We start from the raw sequence: 20,992 nt of genomic DNA, 5'->3' as shown, positions 1-20,992 counted from the left end.
TTTTTATGTGAGAATTAGTAAGAGAAGGGAGAAGCTGACCTTTTGCTTTTCTTTCAAGAAGCTCTAATGTTGAAAGAAAGGTAAAGAAAGAGGACAACCAGCAGAGCTGAAAGACCAGATTAGGGGAAATCTATCTATGTGGTCAATAAGAGTTGACAATGACAAATAAATCAATTGATCACTTTCTTTCTAGCAATTTTGTCCTCCTCCCAGTGCTCTCCAAACCAATTGGTTCTCAGCAGAAATGGTAGAAATAAAGCACATTAGATCCCTTCAATCAATTTTTTTCCAGACATGTTGCATTAAAATCCCCAGTGTCGTCATTCAGCAGCTAATAGGCTAGTGGCTAGGAAGATGGGAGCCGTAGGTTAAGCTGTTTGGAATGACAGAATTCAATCAAGAATTTGTGCCCAGTTTTAGAATTGAAATCATGGCACCTTTCACATTAAAATAATTCTTCTGAGAATTTTTTCCCTACAGGATTAGCAACTCGACAACAGAGGGGAAAAAAGCCAGTTTTTGCATTAACAATTTAAAAGGAAATTCTCCTTTGGGGATATTGCAAATCAGATAGATAGGGATGCTACTTGTACTGTATATGCTAATACAGGTAGTAGTTAGTTCAGTTTGTTTAGTGACCATTCAAAGTTACAACACCCCTGAAAAAATGACCTATGAACTGTTTTTCAGTTACTTCATATTTATGACTGTTGCTGTGTCCCAAGGTCATGGGATCACCTTTTGCGACCTTCTGACAAGCCAAGTCAATGGGGAAGCCAGATTCACTTAACAACAGGATTACTAACTTATCAACTGCAGTGATTCACTTTTTTGCTTCTGTTGTTGATAAATATAACAAGGACTTTTGCATACGTGTACACTGCTGGGGAAGACTGAGATATTTGAAAGGATAAGTCTCTTTAAATAGGTGGATGCTAGTGGTTTTTTTTTTAAAGTACAATTACTTAATTGGAGCCTGGTACAAGAAAAAATAAAAAAAGAATTCATCTCAGCTGGGTCAAGAAAACAGGCTGCTTGGAGTCGTGGAGTCAGTGTTGTCTGATTTATGTGCTCTTGCAGAAACGGGCAAAGCAAGCAAGGATCTCGGCCCCATCTCTCGCAGAAGAGGCCAGGAACTTGCTTCCACTTTACTGAGAAATTATGTTTTTTATGATTCTGCATTTCTAAACCTTTGAAACAAGTGTGCATTTTTTTTGTAAAAGATGAAAATAGACATTTAATGGAAGTATGTGCTCCTCAAAAGAGTCTAGTGAAGTAGAAAAACAGGCTTCTGCTCACTCCCCAGCAAAGGAAGTTAACTCCTGTCTTGCAGGCAACACAGGAAACTGGCTTGAGATGCCTACATAGCATATGACAAAAAAAATCATGCTCTGTGATAAATCTTATATACGGTAATCATTCCACTGGAAATCATAGTTAACTAATTATGCATCATCTTACAGCTATGTGTCTTCCTGAAGCAACTTTAAAATTCAGGGACTCTCATGTGCTTCCTCTGTTTTCAGAATGTTGTTTACTTCCTTGTTTCTGCATAAGTTTTGCCAAATGTTCCTTTTTTCCTAGTTTCCAGAGACACCAGTCTTTTGCAGTGGACCTCTCCCTCAGTGGTGGGATTCAAATATGTGAACAACCGGTTCTCTGTGTGGATGCCGCTTCCTGAAGTCCATTCTAGGCCTGGGCAACAAAAAATTAGCTACTGGTTCTCCCGAAGTGGTACGAACTGGCTGAATCCCACCACTGCCCTCCCTGCTTTATTACTACATGTGTAGAAACTACTCTTCTCACAGAACTACAATTGATACACCCAGTGCTTTTTTTGTAAAAGAAAAAGGTGCCGGAACTCACACACATCATACAACCCGCCTTGCCTACCCTACAAGGTTCCATCCCAAAAAGGTGCCGGAACTCCGTTCTGAGCGTTCTATGAGAAAAAAAGCCCTGGATACACCTGAATAAATAAAATGTGCTCTATAACAACTCATGAGATAATAAACGTGCTAATTTTATGTTTCCAGAGTCATCTGGGTTTTTTATTTCCAGCTCATCATTTGAGTTGACAAGAAGTCTCCTTTTTCAAAATGCTTAGTTTCACAGAACTTCAAATGATATCAGGGCTCAATAATATCCCTACATCTTTTTTTCCCCTTTCAGATGCTACCATATTTTGCAGTTAAGTTGGGAGCCAAGTACAATTTGCATAAGATAATCAATGCAAACATCAGCTTACTATTTTGAAACAGAGTACTGGATTAAACAGATGATTTATTATAATACAAAATATACCAATAAATCTTATCAAATCTCTAACAGCTGATAAAGAACAGCCTCCTGTATGCAATATACATTCAATATATATATATTTATTAGAAAATGTAAGGTGGGTCATATTAAGAATTTTAACTTGTATCATGCATTGTAAACTTTATATTTTACTACTTTTTCTTATTGTATTAAGATATTTTTTTTTGTTTCTGGTACTTTAGAACTTGATATAATGGTAGTTAAGGATAGTGCTTTAGTTTGTTGTTTTTACAAAAACGTATGAAACTTACAGAAATCATGCGGACAATCTTGGTTCATTATTAAAGCAAGCAGCGGACCAACTTTTGAATGTTCCTAATTGTTCATAGTCAATCTGGATATTAAGAGAGCAAGAAAGTAAATGTTGAAGAAGGATCCTTATTTTACTGCGTCTTGTTTATGTAAGCCATTTCCCCCACTCTTGACTTCCAGCGCCTTCTCACGTCACTATATGAGTTCCCTCCTTCCCCGTCTCACTTTCTGTATTTTGAGCCCAAAATTTCTCCTTTTTATGGGCATGTATTTAATAACTTTTTAATTTTTGTAACTTTTTGTTTTATTCTTGCCCTGTACACCGCCCTGAGTCCTTCGGGAGAAGGGCGGTATAGAAATATTAATAAACTAAACTAAACTAAACTAAACTTTGGATCATCCGAGGCCGGCCGCCGGCTGTCGAGAGTCCCCCGAGCCCGGCCCCTTGCCTCTGTCCGTTCGCTCGACTGGCTGCCTTTCTGGGGAGGCTTTAGGGGGTGGCAGCCGGGCGGAGCCTGAATCTGAGGCAGAGCATGGAGAGAAGTTGGGGCGGCAGTCGAATGGGGTGGGCGACGGGAGCTGGACACTGGAGTCGGCTGTCCTGACGCTCATATTCGCGAGGGTGAGCGAGCAGCTGCCTGAATGCAAGGAAGGTGGGTCCGAAAATGAGGGAAAAGCGTGGCAGTTGTTTGTTGAAGGCAGGACTCCGGTGGTATCGACGGAAGAGAAAAAATGCAAGAGTTGTTTTCGTATTTGTAGGGAAACTGGGTTCGAACGTTTAGAATACATTAGCCAACCACTTTCTAGCTTAGTTGTAAAGGAACTTCACCGCGTGTGGTTATCTGTAGTGTAGTATGTCGTGTGAACGTAACAATACTGACTTGATTAAGTTGTGATTCCTTCAAACATCTTGTGCGAATGCACCAAAGGATGTTTACAACAGAAGCAGAAGCCAAGTGAAAAGCCATATGTCTTGAATGTGTGGTGCCCTGTATTTTAAATATGTATATTTATTTATACATTGAGGTGAATGGGGAAACGGATACACTTTTCCGGTTTCACATTTGTGTTTAGCTAGGTTAGTTTTTATTGTTCTTTATCTTGTGCTTTAGAACTGTTTGTTGCACATCCGGGAATGAGAGCGGAATTGAGTATAAGACAGCAAATAAATGCCTAAATAACTAAGTGGAGAAATGACTCACATTTAGAGAGTGAGCATCTCCTGGGCAGTCTGCAGATTTGTTAGGCCCAAACTCCCAAGAGTTGGAGTTTAAGCACATCTGGAAGAGGCCATGTTAGGGAAAGCTGGTGAGTAGAGGTTATGAGGTACCCTGTACTGTAGGGAAAGGCTGTGTTGTACCAAGTCTGTGGTTCTAATCTAGAGAGAGACAGAGCTTGCAGTGCATATTGCACTTGATGGAGTTGTTAGGGATTCAGAGAAAGACTGAAGGATGAGACAGGATGAGATGTGAGGATGGATAGTGGCCAGAAAAGCAGGCAAATGAAAAAGCAGATATATATATATATATATGGCAGATGGAAGAAAATATTTGGTGTTGTGGTGCCTTCTCTTCCACATCTAAGGATTCCTCTAGCGCAGGTTTTCTGTGAAGCTTCTTTTGAGTACATACAGTTCTCTGCTTCCCCAGCAACCTTTCCTTTTCCTTTCAAAATATTTTTTCTTCCCTGTGTCACAGCCACTTAAGAAAAACTGGCTGTCATGAAATCAAATACAGAGCAGTACTGATCAAATGAAGGTTTAGATTCTCCCTCAGCCCATTGTCCTATAATATATCAATTTCTGCTTTTTTTCCTTTTTGTTTTGCCAACATTTTTGGTTATTCTTATGCTGTCTGGATTATCATTAGGCACACTGTTTAAGACATCTCTGTTTGGGGCACCCTGTCCATACTTTCTGGGTATCAGCTTTCAGCCAAGGATGCAGAGCAGTTAACAGTGAAAAATGTACTTGTGTCCCCCCCCCCTTTCATTTGTTTGAGAGCTGAGTTTGTAGTTTGAATTAGAAGATTCTCATCTATAAAAAGGAGGCAAACTGTTCTTGATTATTTCTAGTTCTATACACGTTTATTCATCAGTAATTTCTCCTAATTGTCTGGGCTTTATTTTGTCCCAGATGAATATGTCTGGGATTGCAACATTAAAGCAAAGAAGAGAGTTTTATTGGTTTTATGTATGATTTCTAACCCCACTAAATTCTGCTGTGCTGCCTCAGGTGGGGTGGGGGTTCCCTGGATTAGATGAAAGAAGAACATTAGGACTGCAGGCTAAAAGTATGCAATCCCAGCAGAGTCACCTTAGATGTGAAGGTCATCTCAACTGCCATTTAAAGCAACCAGACACTTATATGAGACAGCAGCAGTACATGAAAGCAATAATAAACTATTCCTGTAGTTTACAAAAAACTATGGGTAGCCAATATAACATGATTGATGATATAGTGCTGAATGATAGCCCCTCAGATTGGATGGCACCGAACATGCAAACTGAGGAAGAGCAAGGGATATCTCAGAGCATTAGTTATAGTTACGATGTAGTAAGATTAAAGCTTTTGGGAAGTATAGTTGCTGAGGGAAAAGAATCCAAAGTTGCAAAGACAGAATTACTGCAGCTGATGTAACATAAGAAGAATGAATGAGGGAAAATTCAACACAGTTAAGGATAAAATGAATAATTCACTGATATCTTAGGCATCACCGAACTGAAATGATTCAGAATTGGACACTTTCAGTCAAAAGATCATACTGTTTATTATTCAGGACATGAAAAACAAAGAAGGAATTGATTCATAATCAGGAAGAATACATCAAGGATAATACTTGGTACACTTCAATCAATGAATAATGTCAAATAGACTCTATGGACAACCCTGTAATGTGACACTTACCCACGTTTATGATCCAGCAAATGATGGGAGCTGTAGAGGAGTTTTATGATATTTATGGTCAAATTCAGTCTGAAATGGATAGAATAGGCAAGAAAGATATGCTGTTCGTGGTTGGACGTTGGAAGTTGAAAAGGAAGAAAATATAGCAGGAGAACATCAATTTTTTCCAACCCAAACATTTCTTCATTGCCGACATAGTCTTCCAATAGCCAGAATGACTGTGCATCACCAGATGAAATATTCAGAAATGAAATTGACTATGTTTTTTGGCACAAAGAGAGAAGAGCCCAGTTATGATAGCAAAGCCATAGTCAGGGACTTACTAGGGAAGAAATAATAAGTCGTTCATGTGCAAATTCCACACTGAATTAAAGCAAAAGAAGAAAGCCAACTAATTTTGATATGAACTTCAATCACCATCATTTTCAAGAAGAACATTAAGAATCATTCTGAACTCCTGAATTTCACTGATAAAGAGCCAGAAGAACAATGCAATAAAATCAAACACATTGTTAAGGATACATGTAGAAGGAAACTGTCAAAAAACTAAGAAACAGAAGAAAGGAAACTGGATATTTGAAAAAATGATAGAAATTGCCAAAAAGAGAAATCAAAGCCAAAAAAGACAGGGATTTCAGGAAGGAACAAAGAATTTCAGAAAGATATTAGAAGAGATACAAAAAAGTAGTAAAATTATATCTGTAAATAAATATAGAAACATATATGAATAAAACAAAAGGCCTCCAAAAGATTTCCAAACTCAGAAAGAGATTCCAACTTCAAATTGGTTTGTTGAAGGATGCCAAAGGATGCCAGTTAGTAGTTAATTGAAGGAAGATAAAAGATGAAAGGCATATACTGACATTCTGTGCAATTCAGGTCAATGTCCAACATTCTCCACTTCCAAGACTATCTGGTGCTAGAAGATGAAGTTAGATTAGCATTCTAGTCATTGCTAAATTGGAAAGCTACAGGAATTCATGGAATATCTATAGAAATATGATAACAGAAAAAAAACTAGTAGGGATCCTAAACAAGCTCTGCCAGCAAATCTAGAGAATGACACGGTGGTTAACAGATTGGAAGAAGTAAGTCCACATACCAGTACCAAGGAAAATGGTTATGCACACTTTACAAACAGTGTGCAAACTATCAATATCTTTTATTTCACATTCTAGCAAAATAATGCTTCAGTGTAATGATCATTAGGGTCATTCTAGCAATGAAAATCAAAGGGCACAGTAAAAAAAAAACTTTAAATATAAAGAAGGCCAAATTAATAACAAGTAGAGAAATTCTCTGAGAGCTTACAGTGAAGATACTGAATTTGTGGACATCTTTTGCCTTTTAGAGTTGACTGCCAATAGTAAAACTGCAGTCAAAAATTAGGGTGAGGTTGGTCTGAAGATCTTGGTGACGCATCACAGCATCTTATTCTTTTCTGTCTACAAAGATCAGAAATGTGCAGGTCGTATTTTTTCCCTATGATATTTATGGAAACAGAAGTTCGAGTTTGAAAAAAGCAGTACAGGAAAAGTATTGACGCTTTTGATGAGAATAGCATGGATTGCCAAGATAACTAACAAATGGATCATCAAACAAATCAACTCAGAGTTGTCACTTGAGGTACAAATAATCAGGCTCAAATGATAATATCATGGACACATTATGCAAAGACCCATCTCTATGGAGAAGGTTATAATGCTAGGAAAGATGGAAGGAAAGAGAAGACGACAACAATTTAGGGGGCAGCAATATGGATGGACTCAATTATAACAGCAATGAATGAGCCTTTGGAAGACCTAAAGTACAAAACTGGGAACAGATTATTCTGGAGCAAATGTATTTATATGGTTGTTAAGAGTTTACATTGGCTTGATAGTACATAATGTGTTAATTCACAAATTAAGAAAAAAATAACTCAGCATAATTCTCATGAGGAGTGAATGTGTTTACATTTGTTCTCTTGCTTTTGGAAAAAAAAAGTTTGCTTTCCCAGCTTACAACTAAGGGCAAAATTCGAAGTACTTGAAAAACTAACTTTTAAAGTGGTATTTCTTGTAGTTGTATTTCTCTTGGTTTTTCCAAACTTGGTTCTATATGCAACAAAAGCCTGAGAAAAAGAAATGGCCAAGATGGCATTTTTATTGGATACAGTCTTGTTAACAAATATACCATATGCAACATTTCAGAGGATTATAATGCTTTTCTTCAGAGCTTGTAACTGAAACTGTTTAGAAGCCAGTGGCAGATTCTAGGCTGACAGCAGCTGCTCAGTGGTTTCCTCCTTGTATTTGGAGTAGGATTGGATATTTCTGTAATATAATACTTAAGACTTCAAAGCCTGTAGGAATTTAAGGGTGGGAAAGAGGTAAGGGAATAGTAGGAGCTCCTAAACTCTATGTGATTCAGCTGAAGAGAGAATAAACTCTTGGGCTTTCTCTTGGCAAAAATCCAGGAGTTTTTCTGCATTTTGTGCTGTGTATAATCTCTCATACAGAATTGTGTCTGCTAGGCCAGTGAACGCTGGCTGGGGAATTCTGGGAGTTGAAGTCCACATATCTTCAAATTGTTGAGATTGAAAAGCTCTGTGCTAGGCTATTCTAAGTTGTGGGACTCACGTTCATGGATTTCAGTGGGCTTTATGTTATGCCTTGAAACTGAGAACCAGAAGTGAATTGCATGCAAACAGGGAAGAACTTATGGAACTTGCACACACAACAAACCTAGTTGGCAGCATGAAAGAAATGTGAAGAAACAGGAATCTTACCCTGGTGTACTCTGATTAACTGCAGATGAGTGTTTGGCTATGACACTGTCTAGAAGGGTTTTGTTTTGTTGAAAGGGGACTTGAAATGCCAGTGTGAAGGACAGCAGGAGAATTCACCTTGAAACTGCAAGTAGTTTTAACTCTGGAAGAATGTGTCCTCTGTCATTTTCCTGCAAGGACAAGCATCTTTGGTGGTTGTCCTTTAGGTCAAATTACATCTGTTTTGTACATCTTTCCTGCCTGCCTGCTTGCCAAGTATGTGGTATGAGATGCAAAATGTAGTAGTGGCGATAGAACTCAATTTTCTAGGCACAATTTGAATCTTAATGTTGCCTAGAGGGAAGGAGTCCCAGATACGTTTCAGGAGAGAAATTCCATTAGGCTGCTGTTAAAATTAATTGCTTGTGCTTTTAACTTGGGTGCCCAAACTAGCTTTCTGGGTACAGAATTCTACTGTGCTGCAGCCAGATTTAGAGTGCACAAAATTATAAAGTGAAAGAATGATAAGAGTGATGGAAAGTAGAGAGAAAAAATATTTCATAAATAAAGGTTATTTTGATATCTAAATTGCATTGGTAGAAAGAAGGGAAGGTTGATAAATTCTGAGAAGGAATGATTTATGTTTTGCTTATGTATCCTATGTTGCTGCTTAACTTTCATTTGGCAACTGGATAGGGAATGTAAATAAAGTGATAGGAACTGATAGCTTATTATGAAAACCTGCTAAGATGACTGTTTGGGTTTATCACAGGATCCACAAGCAAAAGAGTTGTACTGATGTTCTGCTGGAGCTTCTAAGTTTCATTTTTTTCTTGCTTTTAGGAGAAAGTCAGAAACAGGGTGAGTAGTTCTCTTTCGAGATCTAAGACAAGAAAGAGCTCTCTGAGCAAGGATTACATAGATGGTTGTATTCATTGGATTTCTGAACATGGGATTTGTGTTCCAGGTTGAACGGAATTGTCTTGATGGTTCTGTTCTTGGTTTAATTAGTTTAAAACAGCTCTTTCTTTTGGCTGAAAGGCAAGGTTTTTGTTCACCTTGTAGCTTAGGAACTCTTTACAGGTTAGATCAGACATGTCAAACACAAGGCCTGGGGGCCGGATCCGGCCCACAAATTGGTTTCATATGGCCCGCGAAGCCATCCTGGAAACAGTGAGGGAACGGCCCCCACTGCCTTGGCCCTGGCCCAGAGACCCTCCTTCTGCCAGAGACCCTCAGATCTGTCCCACTCCAGCCCAGGCCCCCATAGGCACCCTTGATGCGAATGATGTAGAGTTGGCCATGCCCACCCAGTAGGCCACACGCACTCTAGCCATGCCCACCCAGTAGGCCACGCCCACCCTGGCCATACCCACCCGGCCCCTTGAGGGCAATCGCAATGCTGATGCGGCCCTCAATGAAATTGAGTTTGACACCCCTGGGTTAGATCAAAGCACAGCAGACATGATTGTCAGAAGAATACAGATTTAAAAAAAACACAAAGCACACATTTTGAAAAACAGGCTTCCTTCCCTCCTCTCTTCCGTATTTTTTTCCTCTTGTCCTTCATATTCCTTATACAGTATTTTTGTACTAGCTGAAAGGCAGATGGCTGACCTGGAGAGGGATCTGGGGGTGATTTCTGTTTGATGGTCTGTGGATAATTGTGTGTTTATATAAAAAAAACCCTCCTCCAAGCTATTGTTCAGCAAATGTATGGAATATTACAGCAGTCATCCCCAGAAAGAAACATCAAAACAAAAAAGGGGGAGGGGCTTATAACTATGCTGGGTAGGAATAATGGGAGTTTACTTCAGCAGCTTTCCAGAGCACTGACTTGACAGAGGCTTCATTTTAGGCAGTCACTGGAAATATACTTGCAAACACTGTCCTTAAAAACAATGCATTTAGTAACATGGAAAATGCTTCACCTCAGTGTTACATTTAGGACTAGCAATTTGCTAAATAAAAGCCAGCCATCCTTATTATCTGTATGCTGCCTTATGTCATGAAGCAGGTAATCTTTTTGAATGAGAGAACGGTATATATCCTGTACTTGCTACCTTATCAAAAACTGAAGCCTTTTTCTTTCATTTTGCCCTCTGGCTGCCAAAATGGAGGATTTATACTGCCTGCTTAATTTTGTATGGCACTTCTTTCTTTGTGGCAAGGAAAAGAAGAAAAAAAAACTGGGATAGTTGTTCTGACTATCCAAGGGGACTGAATTATGTAGTTACAACAAGGCTGCTTCTGTGTGAAAGCCACTGAATGGCTGAGAAAAAGCACCCATCAAACCATATAAATTTCTATTCTGTTTCAAGGCAGTTGGCTGCTTTGATGGTAACTTCAGGGAAATGAATGTCAGACTGTTTTGGAGCTTTTTACATACTGACAGCCTTGGGGCTGTCTTTGCAGTTTGTTACTGTCTTGTGTAGTAACGCTATAATTTACTCCTCTTGTGCTTCTGTTACATGTCTCCAGTTCAACAGGGTGATCCTTTTGTTTTCATTTCCCTGTTGTGTTTTGAAATGCAACTTTAATATTTTCAATAGAAGAGAATATGTGTAGCTCAGGGTTGAACTGTGGAGTCCTTGGTGCTCTCTGGAAAAGAGCCTAATGCTGGGAAAGATTGAGGGCAAGAAAAGAAAGGGACGACAGAGAATGAGGTGGCTAGATGGAGTCACTGAAGCAGTAGGCGTGAGCTTAAATGGACTCCAGAAGATGGTAGAGGACGGGAAGGCCTGGAGGAACGTTGTCCATAGGGTCACGATGGGTCAGACACGACTTCGCAGCTAACAACAACAACAACATTAAACCTCCCAAATACTTTCTAGAAATCATTTAGATCCATTAGGTTAGTGATGGTGAACCTATGGCAGGGGTGCCAGAGGTGGCACTCAGAGCCCTCTCTGTGGGCACCCGTGCCATGCCCCGGAGGTGGCAACTGTCCCTCTTCAACCAGCCGCCTGCTAATTTGCCGAGGTCCCACATGGCTGAATACATCCCAGCACGGTTGGTTTTCCTCACCCCCATTCCGTCCCTCCTGGCCTCGCATGCTCTCCTTTTCCCAGGCACAAACCACTGCATCACCTCCTCAGCTGTTGGCCGACCATTCATCTCGGAGGCGGCTTCTCTGAACTGCTGGCGACGGGCTGCGGAGCCTCAGAGTGAGCCTGTCGAGGGGCCAGCAGTCTGTGGCTACTGATGGACACTGTTGGCCCCCATGCGCTCGCTGGCTTCTGTGTGCGGGGGCCAATGGTGTCAGGCAGCTGCCGCCCCAGCCTTTGCCTTGCCCCATGGCAATGGCACCCCCACCCTGCCTCGCCTTACCCCACAGGATGAGTCTCCTACCTACCGCCCCACCTGCCAGAGACCTCCTGGAGCTCCCCCAACCCTGCCCACCCCCCACAGGTGTCCCTCCCCACAAGCAACATTGAGGTGACCACACCCACCAAATCTTCCATGACCACCACAGCCACAGCCACACCCACCCAGTGGGCCACGCCCACCTGGCACCCAGCGATAAATAAGTGGGTTTTGGGTTGCAGTTTAGGCACTCAGTCTCTAAAAGGTTCACCACCACTGCATTAGGTGTTTGTGCTGGATCATTCAAATTGGTTTCCCTAATGGAAGTCATAAGTGGCTGTCAATTATATTTGGATCAGGCTGTGATCTGATCATACCAACAGGGTGATGGAAATCCCTTCTGTCTCCAGCTCATATAACATCAGCTCTGGGGCAAAAATAAACTATGTATGACCACTTAACCCTTTTCAGACCCAAGATCACTTGAGGCAAGCTGACCCCCATGGGGGCTGAAATCTCCAGAAATCAGCTCCACGAGCTCAGGGAGAGATCCTGCTGGACAGCAAAGTGAATGGTTGATCAGTAGGGATCTCAAGGCAATTTATATAGGCACAAAAATATTGGTATCAGGAACCAAGTCCTTGATCACCGGAAGGCATTCCTCATGATCAAAGCCCCCTTCTACCTCCTCAAAGTACTGAACTTGCTCCAGGACCCAAAACACACTGTTTTGAAGAATTGCAGGTAGTCCTCAATTTATGACCACAGTTGGGACCAGAATTTTCATTGCTAGGACAGGCAGTTGTTAAGTGAGTCCCACCCAATTTTGTGACCTTTTTTTGGCCATCCTTGTTGAGCAAATCACTGCAGTTGTTAAGTTACATGGTCATGAAGAGAATCCGGTTTCCTCCACTGACTTTGCTTATTGGAAGCTGGTTGGGAAGGTTGCAAATAGCGATCACATGATCCAGGGATGCTGTAAACACAGGCTCGTCGCCAAGCATCCAAATTTTGATCATGTGACTATGGGGATGCTATGATGATTTGTAAGTATGGGGACTGGTTGTGACTAATTTTTTAAAGTGCTGTTATAACCTTCAAAGGCTTGCTTTTAAATGAATGGTTGTAAGTTGAGGACTTCCGGTAGTGAAAAAGTGGAAGGGCCATAGGTCAGAGCAGGGAGGAATTTGGATGTAAACTATTCCAAGTCCAGCCTGGAACATCCTCAGATATGATTGAGAAACAAAAGAAAACAAAACTTGAAACTCTGGGTAACTTCTACAGTGTGTTGTCAGTAAAACAATAATATCACTTGGTGATATTATTTACACTGGATATTAAAAGTTATTTGTGTTCTCTGCCAGCTATTTTTCAAAAAAGAAAAATTTAAATAAGTAAACTTCCAGAAGAGTGAGGGGAGGGATTTGGTAGGAAGTAACGTGAAATGAGCTAATCGGATGTAATTGTTGAGCCAGTTTGGTGTAGTAGTTAAGGCACCAGGCTAGAAACTGGGAGATTGTGGGTTCAGTCCCACCTTGGGCACAAAGCCACAAAGCTGGGTGATTTTGAACCAGTCACTTTCTACCAGCCCTAGGAAGAAGGCAAAGGGGAAACCACTTCTGAAAGACCTTGTCAAGAAAACTCCAAGGACTTGTCCAGCCAGTCTCTGAGAATCAACATGACTGAATGGAAGGGAAAAAAAATTGCAAAATGGGATTTTGCTTTTCTTATAATACATTGAAATTTCCTGTTTACTTTAGAGCACATTAGTATCATGCCTGTGAATAAAAATAGATCTAGTTTCACATGCTTTGTAATTCCTTCTGCAGTCAACTCAGTGGAAAATTGATTCAAACAGGCATAGCAAAATACTTTATTTTTAATCCCACCTTTTTTCTTTTTACAAATAACTCAAGGTAGTGAACCCACCTAATACTCCTCCCTCCTCCTATTTTTCCCTACAACAACAACCCTGTGAGGTTGAATTGGGCTTACAGAGAGAGAGAGTGACATGCCCAAAGTCACCAAGCCTCCAAAAGCCTGTACAGAAAAGAATAAACATTGATTAATTGGGACTATCCTAATATCGGGATAGGCTTATGTATGAACAACAGATATGTAGTACATTGGTGCACTTTTTTCCAATGCCAGAGCTACAGATGCAGTATTTTAATTTGTCTTCCTGTTTGAATATGAAGCCTTAGTACTGTACTGTTATTGTTTCATGGCTGTGCAGAAAGTACTCTATTGGTCTCCCACTTGGTATGAAATTATATTTCGTCAGGGGGTGGGGGATTGTATCTCAATAGAATCCCTGAAAACAGAGCAGTAATTATATCTGGTTAATTGCAGTTTCCTCCCAAATCTAAATAAATAGCAATCAGAAGTGGTCACAGCACCTAAGGAAGATGCTGTTTTTGTGGGATGCACAGATGGCACAATACAAAGATAACTGAACTAAAAAAAAATGTCATTAGAGTTCAGGAAATAGCAGGAGAAGGAAGAACGGCTCTGTGGGGCAGGTTCCCCTGATAGGCCTACAACAAGGTGTGTTTTCTTCCAGGGGTTGGCAAGAGTTTCAGCATGGCTGATTTGAGTGCAGAAATAGGGGAAACCATCTGTATAGTAAGCCAAGGCAGAACTTCTTTTTATGGTCCTAGAGCAATTTCTGCACTCCTCCTTAAATGGATCTAGGTCAATCTGTTTCTGCTACTTTTGTTGGAATTTCCTTGCTTTAAAGTGGTTCAGTGGTTAGTCAATGTGTCCTGCCATTCTCAGCAAGATCACTGGAACTTGCGTCTTAGGTTACTGTGCCTGGGGAAAATTGTCTGAAACTAATTGTTGCCTTATGTAGGAGAGGGGGGGGGGTATCAGGGTCCTGGATGTAAGGGCCTTTTCCTTCAAAATCCCAGTTTTGCTCAAAGTGATACGAGAAGCCTAGGATTGCTGGCTGTCATTTGTGATACATGTCAGCATTTAATATTATGCTATCTCAATCTGCACTAAAAGATTTTAAGAGTGGTGAAGTCACATTTTTAAGAAACTCAATTTTAGTACACACATAACTGTTTATGATTCTAAGTTCTTCTGTTATTTATTTTTTTAACTTCTTGGTAAGGAAAGGAAGAAACCTATGCTAGTTTACAGTATGATGAATCTTCCATGAACTTGTAGTAAAGAGTTGGCTTCCAAATTTGTGGTTAGCAATTTGCAGTGAAATATTTAAAAACGGCATGTGTTGGAAACCATAGCTAGATTCCACTCCATCTCACCCTGCTTTTCCAATGCTGATTTCACAATCTTGATGTATTTAAATTAGATAGATCTGATGTCTGTAACAAAGGCACTTAACCTAACAAAATATGAAGAATGAGAACAAAGTAGAGTTCAATCAGTACTTTCTATCCAAAATAGGTAATATTTTTGATGGCAGAGATGAATGAATGAATGAACCTTTATTATCAAAGTACAACATGTATACAGTGAGATTGGCTGAGCCTCCCTTCGTGTCCCCCCCCAACTCACAGTGACAACAAACGCACCATCTTGTTACACCATGTGAGCTAATTGCACAACACACCGGCCTCGCAAGTCTATCATACATAGAATTATTTCCCGTTCGGGAGCCTAACAGCGCATGGATAAAAGCTGTTCTTCAGCCTGTTGGTATGGCTGGCTATACTTCTATATTTCCTACCCGATGGTAGGAGAGTAAAGAGGTTACTGACTAGGGTGTGAGTCGTCCCTAAGAATTTTCCTCACTCTTCCAAGGCAGCGGGCCCTGACGATGTCATTCAGTGGTGTCAGGGAACAGCCCAAGATGTTTTGTGCTGTGCTCACCACCCTCTGTAATTTCTTCCTATCCGCGGCTGTCAGGCCAGCATACTAAACCACAATACAGTACGAGTGGACGCTCTCTATAGTAATAATGAACAAAACAAGCCAGAGCTAGGAGGCACATGGTGGTAACAAATCAGAGTTCATTTCTGAAATGTGCCTGTTGAGGCAAAAAATAACATTCATTTAAAATTATTAGCTTCTGAGTATGAATTGTTGGGGGCAGTCTGTAGATAACGCTCTTTTAAAACCAGTGGGACCTTGACAGATCTGTACCTTTATCTGGATTACAATGGGGCTTCAAAGTTTACTTTAGATACAGCCCTAATCCTGTTAATGTGGCAAGGAATATGTGATAAAAGAGAATTGGAAATCCATCTATCAACTACCTCTCCTCCACCATAAGATAATTTTTCCAAATTTTTCCCTGGTAGCTGATCTCCAGTGCCGAAATAGCTTTACAAATATCTGATTAGAGACATATCCACTTTTGTGCATGTAGGACAAACTATGCAGATTTATGTATACAAAAGAGGGGGGGGGGAGACAAACAAAAGAGAGAGGCAGTGAGAGAAAGACAACTGATTTCAAATTTAAATATTTTATTTTCCTGACTACTCTTTTTGCCAGCTACATATTTGGAATTTTGAAAGCAGGTAGTGCTTATGTTCACAAAGTAACTGCCATAGTGTTTCAATAAATGAACATTCATTTATTGAAAGTAACGTAGCACCCCCAGATTTTGGTGATGCCTCTGAGTGGTATTGTGCCAAATACATGTAATTTTAGTGCTCTGTTCTCTAATATGCTTAGATTTCTAGTTTGATTTGAAGATTGTCTGATATTAAAGGAGATACATGAAGGAACATTGCTGTGAGTACCACATTGCTCTCACCCGTGGAAAATTAAGAAGCAGGATAGAATTGGGGTCTTTCTGAATTTCATCTTATTGGAATAAAATCGACGGTGCATAGATTTTTATCCAGAAAGTTATAGGTTTGTCAAGGCATCATAACCAGATTTATTCTGAAAACTTGCAAGTGTCCACTTGAATGAATTTGGTTTCCATCCTATATGTGTAGTCCTGAGATTGAACTGGGTCATGGAATCCTGGGCTTCCAGTCATTTGGGGGAAAATATCTTTAGAAAATAAATTGTTCAGATATGTAATGAAAACTGTCACAAGTAAGTTGCAAGAACAATTCAGTAGTTACTTGCAGACTGTTGCCTTTGTAAAGAAAGTGCTTAAAATGGCTTCCTTCAGCTGTGGAATTTTTGTTTTTGATGTCCTCCTCCTGACCTTTCTTATCTGCTTATGTTATCTTAGGTCTTTAGCTAAAAGGAGGTTTGTGGTATTGTACTTCTACATACAACTCTGTGGACAATGCTGCTACTTTCTCCTTTAAATGAGGCTTGTTTTCCTCCGAGTATAGCTGTTTTAATGCAAGCCCAAACCTGCACGTGGTCTGTGTAAAACTCCAGACAGAGCCAGACAAGACTGCACTCCTTCATCTGCTGGGCAGGAACAGGCTCAACTGCTTTCCTGGGCTCTGATTAGAGGGTCCAGTCACGTAGGTTTGCTGACTTTGTGGCCTGTTTCTGCACTCTTCTTTTAAACGGCTTCTTGTGGAGCAAGAGTAAGGCGGTGCATTTTTTCCTACTGCTCTTCGATGATCCAGCAGCTGTCTGGATCTTTGCAGCCCAGATAGGGCAGACATTCTTTTCCTCAGTGGTAGAAAACTAGATTTACGAAAACTGAGAAACATTTCCATCTAAAGCAAGGGCTAGATTTGGCTTCCTTGGTGATTCTGTTGTGATTCAGGGTCAGCCTGTGGGTTCGGCAGTTGGGTCGGACGACTCAGAGGAGGAGGGGGGTGTTGAAGACCTTGCTGAGGGGGTTGAAGATCTTGCTGATGAGAGCCCTCAGCCAGGCCCCTCCCACCTGGTCACCACGGAGACCCAGCTGTGTGAGCCTGACAGTGTGGATGAAGATGACCCACAGCTGGCCCTGTTCAAGGACGCCCGACGCAGGAGGCAGTCAATTAGGAGTAAACAGAGGAAGGCAGTGTGGCTCCTCGGAAGGAGGCACAGAGAAGCCACGCCCTGAACTCTATATAAGGGGAATGTGTGGGAGGGCTGGTTTGCTGAAGGCAACCGCTTGGATAGTTCATGTTTCTTAAAGCTCCTGTTTCTTGGTTTGTCTTGTTCCGTTTGTTTTTGTGGTACTAAATTTGGCAGGCGTAATTCCAGCCTCTTGCCTTCTTGTAAAAGGGGTTGTGCCTGCCTTTTCAGATTCCTTGATCACCAGAAAATCTAGTGTCAGGCGCCATATCTTCTGATTGGTCACTAACAGCAGTGGATCTTTTGGCTGCTTCCTGCAGAGATTCACACATGATCACTTAATATGGTTCCAGTGTAATTGGATGATTAGTTGCAAAAAAGCTTGCAGAATGACAAAGTTTATTGTTGTGCAATTTTGTGACAGACGAAATCTGATGAAAGCTATGGAGTGGGCTCTTGTGACATCACCGAACACAGAAAGTTGCAGGTTAATTATTGAGCAACCCCAGATTGAACTAAAAACTCACTGCTAGGAAGTTTAGAGAGCCAATACCGGTCAATGTTGATGGTATTAAAGTTTGTATTTGACTAAGTATGAAGCAGTTTCCTTTGTTTTCTATTACCATGCCACGTTCCTCTTGAAAAAGGATGGATTACTGAAAGGACACACATTCCCTGGGTGTCATTTGCGCTCCTTATTCTATATATCAGCCTCCGAGTAAAAGCTGCTATGGCAAAACCAACACTTCTTACCAAGGTTTCTCTATCGTTCATTTCAATCAAGTATCAGAAACTGAGGTATTTATTAAAAAGTTGTAAGTAGTTGAATGGAGCATATAAAAATCATGGAACTCTATGTAAGGAAATAAGTAATATGCAACACTCCTTCATTTAAAATGCCATCTGGCCAAGGTGGGAGCTTTCCAGTGTATGTTACTTTGACCTAATAATGGGGTGTCAAGATATAAGGAGAAGTGAGAAGTAAACACAGAGCATGTGATTTTTCTCAGGGAAGAAGGTTAGATCCAAATTTAATGAGCTTAGCTACTTACAGTTTCTGTAATGTACTGAGGACAGGCAATTATCTATTTCCTTGGGATGGGGTGTTCATTTTGCCTGGTTATGAGTTCAAATACATATTCTTCTGTCATGTTTATATAATAAAACATCCTTGTCTCTGGAGTTTTCTCATTTGTAGGAAAGAATGGGATTGACTTGGTCCCTGTTCCTCATTTTTTTTTTGAGAAATAGATTATAAAATATACTCTGCTTGGGACTGCCTGAAATTCCCATAGATATTTCAATTATTGCAAAATGCTGCATTCAGAAATAGCAAAGTAAATGCCAGAGGGACAATTGTTCAAACATCCTGCAGTGGGAGAAAGATCTTTGCAGAGGTAAAGAAGAAATATGGATGGGCATGGAGAAAAAAAAAAGTAGGGGGGAAAAATGGAAAAAAATAGAATAACTCCAAAGAGAGTAATTTTGCATCTTCTATGAAAAAGTATGGATGTGGAATTTTATAAGAAGAAGAATGAAAAATGATGCTTGATGGAATAATGAAGTGAAAGAGGCTGTGGATTGTGTGTGCAGATGTGAGAATGGTTGCTGCTTGTTTATTTTGAGACTCTCACACTAAATTAAGAATTACATAGACAATTGTATGACTTCATTCAAATGGTAGTGTATGGTTAGATCAGGAAACGGAAGTAGAGAAGATTATTACTTTATGAATAGATGAACTAGCCTGACTTTCCTTACAAAGATCAAGTAATTAAGACTTGGTATGTACATACAGTATATGTATGTTTGTACCCTTAAGAGTTCAGTATTCATGTAGCCTTGCTAAAGTTTTTGTTGCTTCCAGTTAAAATTTGACAACTCCATTTCAGAGAAACAACATTCTCTTTGCCTTTTGTTTTTCTTAAGTATTTCACCATGTATACTCTCAGTTTATATTTTGATCACTTCTTGGGTTATGTTATTCAGTTGCTCATTTTAAGTGTTAAACCCAATTTGGTGAAATCAGGATCTTAGCTTCAGAGAGTATATATACATTGGTGATATGGATTGTCTCTTGGTATATTTATTTATGAGCATGAGCTCAATGGAAAGTAAGCAACATTTTTTACATGCTTTGGGATGAGCCTTTCTGGTCATAATTGGTTTCCTCCCATGTTTGCTACCTTCAAGACAATCATATATTTCCATATGTTGCATAATCCTTAAAGAGATAAACAGCCCCCACCTAGAATTGTTATGATTCTCTGGCTTAACATCTGAGATGTAAAACCTATGTCTGGGTTTTATTAGCTCAGCTGGCAGGTAGATGATCATTTATTTAAAACTTCATAAAAACAAAACACAAATTCCTCAGTCTCAAAATTCAATATGGCAAAGCAAAGGCTTAACTAGATGGTCTATAAATGAGAAAAATGCTTTTGTGTGTGTGTGCGTGCGTGTGTATGCTTTTAGGAATATCTATCTACCAAAGCGTTGGTCTAAAAAATGGAAACCAGGCCCAGTGGGCTGTCTCTTCAGAAGACAGGCCTTATTTCCAAGGAGTATTCTTTCCCCCTGCTAGGTGGAACTATTAACAGTAAGCCAGGCATACTTTGCAAGGCTTTATGCTGCGAGAAAAAATGAAGAACTTTCCAAGTATTAAAAGCATCCAGGATGTTGAAATCAACAACAGACATGATAGGGATTCCCTTCGATGTTGCTGGAAGAGGAATTGTATTTATACAACTTTTAGTATAAAGTATAGAGAACTCAAAGAAAGGGAAAAAAAAGCTTATCAACAGTCCAAACATGGTTGTAGGACATGTTACCTAGTTAGGTAATAAAATGTCTGCAAGCAAAGAACCATGCTGACAGAGCGCCAAGAACCCCATTGTTGTCCTTCATTTGTAAACATATAAAAGGCTCCTGATGACATTGTTTTTCATTTGTAACTTCTCGTATTGCTGTTTTAATCCCTTGTCATTCCTCTAAAAGTCTACAAAGGAGAAAAAGATGAAATAGCTGTAGAATGCCCTTTAATTGATAACAGTAGAAGCCATTCGTCTGGCATCACCTTCTATTTTCCCTGTTTCTTACTGCTTCCATGTTTCTCCTGTTCCTTTGTTTGAGGTCCTGTTGAATTTTAGATTGTAAGTTCCTGTGTGCAGGGAAGCTGACTCCTGTTACTTAATGCTATTTTCATTGATGATATGCCATGTCATGTTACATAAAAATAGAATAGAAAAAATTAGAATGTCATCTTAAGGGACCTTTGGAAGCCTCTATCAGTGCAGTATAAAAATGTTCCTGTATAAGAAATGTATATGCAGAAGTTTAAGAAGTTGAGGGGTCCTTGGTGCTCTCTGAGCTTGCTTGTTTTCTTACAGATGTTTCATTACCCTAACTAGGTAACATCATCAATGCTAGTCTGATTTAAGCTCTTTGACATCTAACTTGGTGGTATAGAAGAGGATGAGATGCTAACAATTCTACAATGGTTGTAATAAGGCAGTAAAGAACATTTTTCTCAATTTTCAGCTGGCAAGTCTATGAAGCTT

At 40.1% G+C, this 20,992-nt stretch overlaps 1 protein-coding gene across 3 annotated transcripts in view; it reads left to right on the top strand.

Annotated features, from left to right (window-relative positions):
- Positions 1-3,071: 3,071 nt before the first annotated feature.
- LZTS2 (leucine zipper tumor suppressor 2) overlaps positions 3,072-20,992 on the top strand; it is a gene marked incomplete at its 3' end in the record, with an annotated part of 61,354 nt that continues 43,433 nt past the window's right edge. For 2 of the 3 annotated variants that reach the window (XM_081329372.1, XM_081329366.1), the window contains exon 1: positions 3,095-3,227. Coding sequence is in view for 2 of the 3 variants with exons in the window: in XM_081329366.1 (XP_081185492.1) it covers positions 3,217-3,227 (11 nt within the window). Of the gene's footprint in view, positions 3,228-20,992 lie in introns of all 3 variants that reach the window. The other variant, XM_081329369.1, reaches the window with a different exon arrangement.

This window comes from Vipera berus (genome assembly GCF_964194415.1).
Source record: "Vipera berus genome assembly, chromosome: 5".
In the NCBI taxonomy this organism is placed as follows: Eukaryota; Metazoa; Chordata; class Lepidosauria; order Squamata; family Viperidae; genus Vipera; species Vipera berus.
This window is presented reverse-complemented; position numbering and strand designations above follow the sequence as displayed.